Source organism: Gossypium hirsutum, chromosome A12 (genome assembly GCF_007990345.1).
Source record: "Gossypium hirsutum isolate 1008001.06 chromosome A12, Gossypium_hirsutum_v2.1, whole genome shotgun sequence".
NCBI classification, from domain to species: domain Eukaryota; kingdom Viridiplantae; phylum Streptophyta; class Magnoliopsida; order Malvales; family Malvaceae; genus Gossypium; species Gossypium hirsutum.
The window spans coordinates 105,902,390-105,912,525 of NC_053435.1; the positions used below are offsets into that span (position 1 = coordinate 105,902,390).

Genomic DNA, 10,136 nt, shown 5'->3' on the forward strand with positions numbered 1-10,136 from the left:
GCAATTGAATTCACATTGTTGTGGTTGTAAACAGTGGTAGAAATTGTATTCAAATATATCAGTATTTTTATTCTGTTGTCAAATGGCGAGTTGAGTTCTTTATAAGGCTCCATGGACTGAAATTGGGCATTCTATGGATATTTTCCTGACCCAAACAATTCGAGCCCAAATTTCATTCAATTTAGGTTTGGGCCTTTAAATTGGGCATATATCACATTAATTAAGAATTCCAGATAATAAAAATCGAAATCAAACCCAAAGCAGAATTCCCAAAACACACTAGAAAATCCGAGTCAACATTTTGTTCCCCAAATTCATTGGCCTTTGCGCAGATTTCTAGGGTTTGTGGCGGATTTCAATTCCCACTTCTCTGTTTCTGTTTCTTTAGGGTTTTAACTCCCGGTCAGTTTTATTTAATTATTACTCTCGCTTCTCTTAATCTTAATCTTCGTGAATCAATCATAGGAGAGGAGGAAGAAATTACGAGTCTATAGAAAATGGATTCGTCACAAGCTTCAACGTTAGGGACGAGTGGGAGCGGCGGAAACGGGTTGTTAAGCACTCAAACTAATGATACGGCAAACGCAACCCCTAATGATGATCCTAAGCAGAATCTGAATCAAGTAATCAATTCCATCCAGAAAACTTTAGGCCTTCTTCATCAACTATATCTCACCGTCTCTTCTTTCAATGCCGCTTCCCAGCTCCCTCTCCTTCAGCGCCTGTAATTTTTTTTATTCAAATCCCTATCTATTTATTTTACAAGATTCTCATTAGCTTTTTTCCCGCATTGCTGATCTCGTCAGTTTTTTTTTTCTTTTTTTGCAGTAATTCATTAGTTACGGAGCTCGATAACATGGCAAAGTTATCTGAAAAGTGTAATATTCAAGTGCCGATGGAAGTTCTTAAGTGGGTTGGGTTTCCTTTTATTGTTATGAATATTATCTTTGTTTTATGCCTAATATTGCTTGTTTTGTTCAGTTCTTAGTAGTAATTTGTTCGTTTTTGGGTTAGTTTGATTGATGATGGGAAGAACCCTGATGAATTTACGAGAGATGTTTTAAACGGTTGTATTGCAAAAAATCAGGTTACTAAAGGCAAAACCGATGCTTTCAAGGTAATTCTCAATTCCTTTTGTAGGGTATTTTATTATAATTGCATATTATTGAGCACAAACTGATCTGTATTTACTCTACTGTTTTATTTTATAGGGTTTACGGAAACATCTTCTCGAAGAGCTTGAACAGGCATTTCCTGATGAAGTTGAATCCTACAGGGAGATACGCGCGAGTGCTGCTGCTGTGAGTTAATTTAATAGTTATGTATTTCTAAATGTTATGAATATGTGTTCATTGTTGTGTTATCCATGAGAAGCAGTAATCAGTTCTCCTAATTGCCTTGACTGATGATATGATATGTTATCTGAAATGTTTAATCATTGGATTTTGGTTCTTATGTGGAAAATCTACTTATTGATTGCCTCTTCACCTAGCCTTTTTCTTTTCCGTCAACGGTAGTCCACTCTCTTTGTAACCTCTTGTTACCCTCCTCTTTGATTTCGTACTTGGATGGATGTTGTCTCGCCTGCATTTTGAAAATGTCTGGGCTTATTTTCTCCTTACCTGGTGCGGTCTTTTTGCTTCTGTCATCATGTTATTCTCATAAAGACAGTGCAGTTTTTCAGGCTAGATAATGAGTGAAATAAAGGCATTCTAAAAAATTGTTTTTCTGTCCAAGACTTTCTTTGTATCCATTTCATATGTTATATTTTCCCTATTTTCATACAAAACTCCACTTGCTGCTTGATAAAATGGAAAATACATTTAATTATTCCTTACTGAATTAGTAAGAGCTGAAGAAGCATTGAGTATATATGTTTTTCTGATATCTGAACTGCACATCATATAATTATTGCATTAAGAGCATGCTTTAATCACAAAAGCTTAGATTCGTGAATAAGTTACTTTAAAGCTGAAATGTTGAATCCAGTATTTCAAATGTGTGTATGTTGAATCAATAGTAGACTAAATCATTGAAATTGCGTCTGTTAAGCTTATGCCTATGATTCTGCAGTTCCCTTGAAAATCAAATCTAATTTGTCATTCTCTAATCTCTGTTTTCTTTTTTCTTTTTTTAATCACTGATTATGTAAAAGCTGTTTTAACAATGCAGGAATCTAAGCGGCTCGCACAATCACAAAGTATTTTACAAAATGGAGATGTAAAAGTCAAAACTGAGCTTTAGATAGTTGTATTTGGTGTTCTTTTTTTCCGCCCTTTTTCATCTATATAGGTTTCTGTATGTACTAGATTTGCTCATTCTGATGCAACGACATTTCTGGCTTGTATTAAGAATTTGACAATTTAGTGCGCACTCTTTCTAATATTAATGGTGGGAACATTTGAGCATTCTTTGTATACTTTGGCTGATGCAGTGAAAATTATTGTACTGTTTCTCATTTTCCCCTCATCTATAGCCAAATTTGTGAAATGACTTGATATAAATCACATTACCATAGCTTATGATTTTCTGTATTTTGAATTCAGTCTTAGCTTTCAGAACTGGGAATGCCCGAATAGGAAATGGAAGAGAACACGAAGTGCATGCATCATTGATTTATAGTCACACGATGATATATATATGTATGTATGTGTATGTGTATATGTATATGTAGAGGATCAAAATTTCAGATGCAATTCAGTTGGTGGGCTTTTGAATCTCATTCAACATCACCAGTACTCCCACCAGTTTGAACTACAACTCGACTCGTCTAGGAAACAATTGGACTCGAAGTGGCACCATTTTTCCGATGAAGTCAAGGAACCATTGGTTGCTTTTATAATGTCCAGAGCCACCCTATCTCCATCCTCGCTCTCGACATTTCTGCTATTGTCATTGCATGGAAGCAAACGGTCATATCCTTCGAGTAGGATGGTAACCTTCTTGTTTGTGTCAAGTATAGTACTCCCATTCTCGGGTTTGGCATTACCACTGTTTTCATCTGCTCTGTTTGGTCCATGGTGTTGTTGGTTTTCGTGTTCCATTTCAAGCTGACCCTTCAGTTTTTGCAGCTGTTGGGACACACTAACTAGTATTAGAATTCACAATTTAAGGCCTTTCAAAATCAATTCTACATAGTGAATGATAGTGGAAATTAATACCTGGATACGTAAGGATTGATTTTCTAGTTTCAAGGATTCATAGCTAGAAGAAAGAGCATCGTAACTCTCTTTCAAAACGTTGTAATCTCGCTCAATTTGCTTAGCTTTTGATCTAGCTCTCCTATTCTGGAACCAGATGGCAATCTGTCGAGGCTGTAGTCCAAGCTCATTAGCTAGCTGCTGTTTTATCAGTGACTCTGGTCTCGAGTCCGACTCGAACATGACTTCAAGTGACCTGATTTGTTCGTCACTGAATCTTCTCTTGTTCCTATTGCTGGATTTAACATTTGTAATAGCGTGGTGGCGCATATCCAGGTGATCTAAACCTGATAAACCAAGCTCCATCTTCACCGCCGCAGTGTGGAGCTGCTCTTTATTTGCCAACATGGTATAGTATATTATTACAGGGCAGAGAGTGTGAAGCAAACTAAGATGGAGGAGAGCTAGGGTGTATATAAACATAATATATGATTGGGAAACGATGTGCCTATAAGTGGTGGAGAGGGTATCCGAGGGGTGGGCCTGAACTTGACCTGAAGCCGGTTTTGATGGGGAAAATACCTCTTGTTGATGCTTTATCGGGAACCTGTTGGACACCCTTGTGGATTTCTCTCTCAAACGACATGGATTGGCCATTTGTCTCGAGAAGTGACATGTCGTAACGTGATTGGCTATGGGGGCCTTGCATGGGGTCTCTCCATTTCATGATATGGGATCTAGGTTCCTAAAACATAAAAAAGTTTCTGTAAAATTTGTTTCTGCTATTAAAGAAAAAAGAACAAACCAACAAACAAAAAAAATTGTTATTTTCACACCCAAGTATGGATTATGATAATGACGCTTAGAACACGTATTGTCCTGCCATTAGACATGACATAAATTAGTAAATTTAATAACAAATGAATCTCATGGTTGTCTAAAAAATTTGAAGAATATGAATATCTAAGTAGTCCCCATCTTTAATTTATTGAAAGGTTGTTCCCAGTTCGAAAGTCTTTTCGTTTGGGAACAACTTCATATCGTCGTACAATGCGGGGAAGCCACGTTTTGGGTCTTAAAGTAAATGTTTGACAATGCCAACTTTGGATCGTAGCGTTAGGACAAAGCCAGGGTTAAAGCAGGCTTTAGAGATAGAGCCAATGAGTTGACGCCACACTCTTGTTTGATTTTGAGTTAAAAAAAATGGAGTCCCTTAGTCTATCTGAATTTCATGGGTATTTCGCATCTGAACGTGTCCACTATCTGGTGGTTCTTTGGGACACGTAAAGTTAAATTTTAATGGCATTTTCGAAAAGAGGTTTAGGTTGATTGTCTGGTAACATTTTCTTTTTTAATGTGGAGGGGGCACAAACATTTGATTCTTGAAGATTCGATGTTCATACTTCTGGGTAAGACTGTCACTCTCAGTTACTGTTTGAGCATTGTCTCTTGGCTGCATATTCAGCTTCCTATGGTCTCTGGGAAACTGATAAAAGTTTATTGAGGACGGTGTTGGGTTTAGGGTAAGATGTGACATGATTTTTGTTTAGGTAGAACATTAGAACCTCCTGAAATTATCCCAAAATTCTAAGTTCTCATTAGGGACATGAACAAATGGTTTTGTTAGGATATGTTGTGTTGTTGCTGGATTTGTACCAATGTTGCCAAACAAATTCTCAAGAAGCTTAGGATAAGTGAAAAACTAGATGAAGTTTTCACTACTGTTAGAAGAAAGGCGGGGCATATAGGTTTAGGATTTACTGCTAATCCATCTTTGGAAAGAAAATTTTCTCCTTTCGTAAAAACAGACACATCAAGTACCACAATCGAAGAACCAATAAACATCAATGAAATTTTTGGTATACATAATCAATCTAAAAAGAGAGTAGTACCAATTCGTCGTAATTGTCTTGTTGAGCTTATGCGACCTAGGTGCTACAAAATATTCGAGAGATTTAAGAAAGAACGGATATAGTCCACCCAAAATGCTCATAAAATCTGTCACAACACAAGTAGTTTACAGATTCATATAAAGATAAAAAGAGATGTTTTATTATTTCTCACATTGTCACATTGCAATAAAGTCATATACAAATGCATTATGATTATTCGAAACACATGAAAGTTTCCCTAACCTTAAAAATATGTTGCTTGTACAGGAATTAGAAGCTAATTAATTATGTGACCAAGGCCTTATGTAAAATTTAACAAGGATAGTTGCGATGTCCTTGATGACGACAATGTTGCTATTATAAGGGAGCTTTTGTACAAGATCTAGAGGTTTGGCAGCAAAAGTTTGGCCATGTAAATTTTTAGAATTTGCAAAAGATAATTCAATATGATGTTGTTCGAGGGAAAGCTTGGTAGTGCAATGACTACAATATGAAGAAATTGTGTGTTGGGAAAACAACATAAAGTATCTCATTACTTGTTAGTACATATTGTGACAACATCTATCAGAACTATTGCACATTTAATAAAACAACAAAGTTTTATATATAGACTAAGCTAAAAATTATTTTTCTGTTGCTAAATTATAAATTAGTATCGAGTAGCAAATAAATCGGAAAATTAATCAAGTTTTCAAACTCATATGTTATACTGAAAATAGATTAAATTTTCTTTAAAAATAAACAAATGTTTTAAATTGACTGTTTTATAAATTCCAATAAACATACTAGGTCACTTCGGTAGCTAATGGAATCTCCTGAATTCGAGTCTAGCGTCTAGACTGGATTGGGAATGTTACAAAGAATAAAAGTTTTTGTAAAATTTAATTTTTTCTAATTTGCTTGCAATTTATTTAGAAAAAGTAGTAAATTTTCTGGTTTTCAATTTTTCTAATTTGAAATTTAGATTTTTTTTATTTTTGTAATATTTTTAGATAGATATATTTTTATAATTTCTTCTATATTTTAAATATTTTATATAATTTTTTAAATATTTTTATAAATTATGGTATCATAAATTCCACGTGTCACAACTTAAGAGTGCCATGTGCCTTATATTTGGAACCGTTACAAAAAAGTACTAAAAACCTTGATCAAATGAAAATTTAAGTATCAACTTAGGAGAATGTGCCAAGTTCAGGGGAATAATATTATATTTTGTACTTTTCATAAAATATAATTTATATTTAATTATATGTGTTTAAAAATTAAATTGATAGAATTTATAAATGTGGAGGATTAAATTATTTAGAATTAAGATCAAATTGATATCATGTGAAAGCATTGAGGACCAAATGTGTTATTATACTAGTTAGAAAAACACCACATCGTCACTTCCAATAACTATTTAGCGGAAGATGACTAAAATAGATAAGATCTAAAACATTAGTGTCTAAATTGAAAATTTTCATAATAAGATGACCAAAATAGAAATACGCTAATAGTTGGGTGACTAATTCTATAGTTTGCCCTTAAATTGTAGGATATTAGGAGGTTTGCTTGATGGTCTCTCAAGTCTTAGTTTAACTAATCTGGAAAGTGATCAATATTTCTTCGGCTTTTAGTTCTCGAAAAATCAACCTCGAATGCTTTACATTATATATGATATATATGATTTTGTTTGTGCTTTATGAAAGTTGGGTTAAACATGCAAGTATGATTCTTGGATGGCAACAATTATGCTTTTGTTATTGAAATTTATGCTCTCATACTACAATTTTTTTTTACACCATCTATTTTTTGAGAAATATACTGTTTTTTTTTTGGTACATGCAATATTGAATTGTGTTTTTGGTACATAAAATTGTTTTGAGAAAATTATTGTTGGATTATGTTTTAATATATTGCATATGTTTTGTGATGGGTACCCAATTTATTTATATTTTTTAATTGGTTTTTGATACGTTATGTTTCAATCTTGCTAATAAGGGTTAAATGTTAGTCATGTTGATGTGTTTTCTGTTATTAAAATTTGATTTTTGTTCAGACCCATTATAATATCTATCGATGAGTAGAAGAACTTACTTTAGATATAAGTGATTTGACAATTAATGTTAAAACTATTCGAATTTTTGTTCGCATGTTCATACCGTTTAAAGTTGTTTAATGAAAAATAAAAGTAAGCTATAAAAGATAAGGGAAATGATAGCTTCCAACTGGTGTCATTAGTTTAAACGGAGAAAACCATACAATAGTAATTTTAACAATTTAGTAACTTCAAAATGAAAACTTTCGAATAGTTTAAGTATCATTTTATAAATTTTTGAAGTTGAGTGACTAGACCCTAAGCTTACTAATAATTTAGTGAGTTTAGATATGGTTTACTCTAAAAATATAGATTTAATTTTTTTTTCCTTCCAAGTTTTTTATCTTTTCATTTTTCTTTCCCCTTTCCTAAATAAAGCCTAAGACCAATGAAACTACTTGAACCTGCTGAGCCTGAATTGGATACTACTATGGACTAGGCCTTGGAATATTCAATTTCCAGACAGGTCTTTTGTAGTATGACTCTTTCCTCCTATGCCAAAACTTGGGCCATGTGCTAAATTTGGGTTTCTTCTAAGGACTGAATTTGGGAATTCTCTGTTTAAAGGCTTTGCCTTGTCTTAAATTGGAAACTCCTTTTTATTCAGGTACTAAAATTAAAATAGTTTTATATTTTTCATAATTCTTTTACGATTTATATTTTTGACAATTTAACTATTAAATTTATCAATATAATTATATTTTTTGCTCATATAAAATTTTGAATCGATCTAATATTTCTATTATATCGATATAAAATATTGTATATATATATAATAATTAAAAAATTTATATAAAAAAGTAATTAGAATATTAAATTTACTCCAAACTTAACCTACATAATTTATCAAAACAGAAATATAAAATATGAGGAATGGATTAAAGTATTAATCATACAGTATAAAATAACTCATATAAATGATGGTATTTTTTCATTAGGGTGTGTTGGTCACTTGGTTGCATTATTATTATTATTATTATAATAGTACAATTACTATACTGAAAAACAACCACCACTTTATTGAGTGTATTTAAATTTACTATTTTATTAACTTTAACACTATTTTTTAATAAGGAATATTAACAATAAACAGAAGTTTTGAAATATTAAATTATTGGGTCAATTTTGTGAGGCTTAAAAGGCGGCCAATAAAAGGAATTGAATCATCTCACACGCTTCGTATCGCTTTCACCTTTTGGATTGGGATGGAGTTTTTTTTTTTTGTTAAAATATGAAGTTAAAATTTCAAATATCTTTTTTTTTTTAATTTAAAAATCTTAGTTAAATCATCTTTATCATTAGTGATTCCTCTAAAAAGAATTTAACTTTAACATGTTTATTTTTTATTAATCATATATTACATAATATGAATACAACCTAATTCAAGTGCCATGTTGAAAAATTTTAACGAGAAATACTAAAAAAGTTAATGATTGGACTGTAATTTTTAAATTAAAAAAGAAAATGATTTAATATTTATGTTTTAAATATAAAAACTAAATCTCTAATTTTATCCAAGTACAAATATTGATAACATATTTTAACATTTTTTACAACTTGCACATCATAAGCAAAAACAAATAACTACCGCACATACACCATTAACAGACAATTCTTGCAGTTTGAACACAAAACACGAGTGTGGAAATAAACTTATTGATATTGCATTTCTCTTTCAATATTCTTTTTCAAGTCATTTTCTCCTTTCTTGTCTACCGACCAAAAAATAAACATAAGAATTGTGGGAGATATCTCTATTTTTACCTCTATCGATTTCTCTTCTTTCAAGCTCAAATGATGAAATTTAAATTTAACAATTTATTTTAATTTTAATTTTAAGAATTTAATCTATCTATTCTTTTTGTTTAATAATCGAAACCAATTGTTAAAATCATATATGACTTTTTCAAAGATTCCTCACATGACTAATATTATAGGTATAGAAAATCAAATAAGGAAAATAAAAATGTTGAATGTAAGGTGATAGGGAGAGTGGTAGGGTTTCGGATTATAAATTTGAGATTTAATTCTCGGACAACATTTCTAAGGAAAGTGAAAGTTGAATTTTTATTTTTTTTATTTTTCTGTTTACATAGCTTCGACAGGATATTAAACCGACTATATGAGCATTTTTTTGTTTAAGAAATACCATATAATTTAATTTAACGCAATTCTATTGACACTTTCATCAATTAAATTTAATTATTAATAAAAACATATTTAATTATTTTATACAAAAGTGTATTTATTATTATAGATAAAAAATTTAAATTATAATATTAAAAAACCAATAATGATGAACTAAAGGCTTTTACTCAATTTATGACATCTTCGTTTTGTTTCCTACAAGTTTATTAAAATGTAATATAAATTTTAAAATAAAAAATAATTTAATCATGAAGAACAAAACTCATAAAACTAAAATTCCAACCAAACGAGTAATTAGTGGTGGTCGTTTGATGGTAGAATATGTGTACAAAAACTAATTATGAAAATAAGACTCCATTTAATGTGGAGTTGATACAATTATAATTTTAATGTCGTTGGCTTGATTGAGATCAGAATTTTAATTCGTAGTTTCTTCAACTCTTGAATTTCCATCCTTGGACATTCTCCTTTGCTTAAACAGAAATAATGGAAATGATGAGGTAATGGTCATAGATCCGACGGTGGTACTTGCATAATAGATGGTCAAAATTTCAAAAAAATAAAATAAGGTTGATGTGAGATATACATCAATATCAGTAAAATCATCTAGATGTAGTGCCCATGTTGATAAAATGATTAATGAGCCCACATCAGTCAACTGCCATGTTATCAAGATTTAATGGTGTCAACGGTCAACAAAGAAAACCATTCAAATAGTTTATCGGATTAAATAGAAAGACTGAAATGCTCATTTGGAATTGGGGGCAATAAAATGATAGGACTATTCGTTGACCGTGAACACCATTAAATCTTGAACGTCTAATTTATATTTATTTATATGTTCTGAAAATTGATTGAACTTCTAGTTGCGTT

General features: G+C 31.3%; 2 protein-coding genes across 3 annotated transcripts; one reads left to right on the forward strand and one right to left on the reverse strand.

Moving 5' to 3' along the window:
- The first annotated feature begins 230 nt into the window (after window positions 1-230).
- On the forward strand, window positions 231-2,458 carry LOC121211168 (mediator of RNA polymerase II transcription subunit 10b). Of its 2 annotated transcripts, none has more exons than XM_041083607.1 (5): window positions 231-724; window positions 829-909; window positions 1,015-1,117; window positions 1,212-1,301; window positions 2,173-2,458. In XM_041083607.1, the coding sequence occupies exons 1-5, from the start codon at window positions 498-500 to the stop codon at window positions 2,242-2,244; spliced, it is 573 nt and encodes a 190-aa protein (XP_040939541.1). In that variant the 5' UTR covers window positions 231-497; the 3' UTR covers window positions 2,245-2,458. The 2 variants fall into 2 exon arrangements, with proteins under 2 accessions (XP_040939541.1, XP_040939542.1); XM_041083608.1 differs by having other exon boundaries at window positions 244-724; window positions 1,212-1,317; window positions 2,173-2,408.
- Window positions 2,459-2,585: 127 nt separating this feature from the next.
- On the reverse strand, window positions 2,586-3,922 carry LOC121211167 (homeobox-leucine zipper protein ATHB-12). Its single transcript, XM_041083606.1, has 2 exons — window positions 3,162-3,922; window positions 2,586-3,071 (listed from the first exon to the last, which is right to left on the reverse strand). The coding sequence occupies exons 1-2, from the start codon at window positions 3,795-3,797 to the stop codon at window positions 2,730-2,732; spliced, it is 978 nt and encodes a 325-aa protein (XP_040939540.1). The 5' UTR covers window positions 3,798-3,922; the 3' UTR covers window positions 2,586-2,729.
- Between the last annotated feature and the right edge of the window lie 6,214 nt (window positions 3,923-10,136).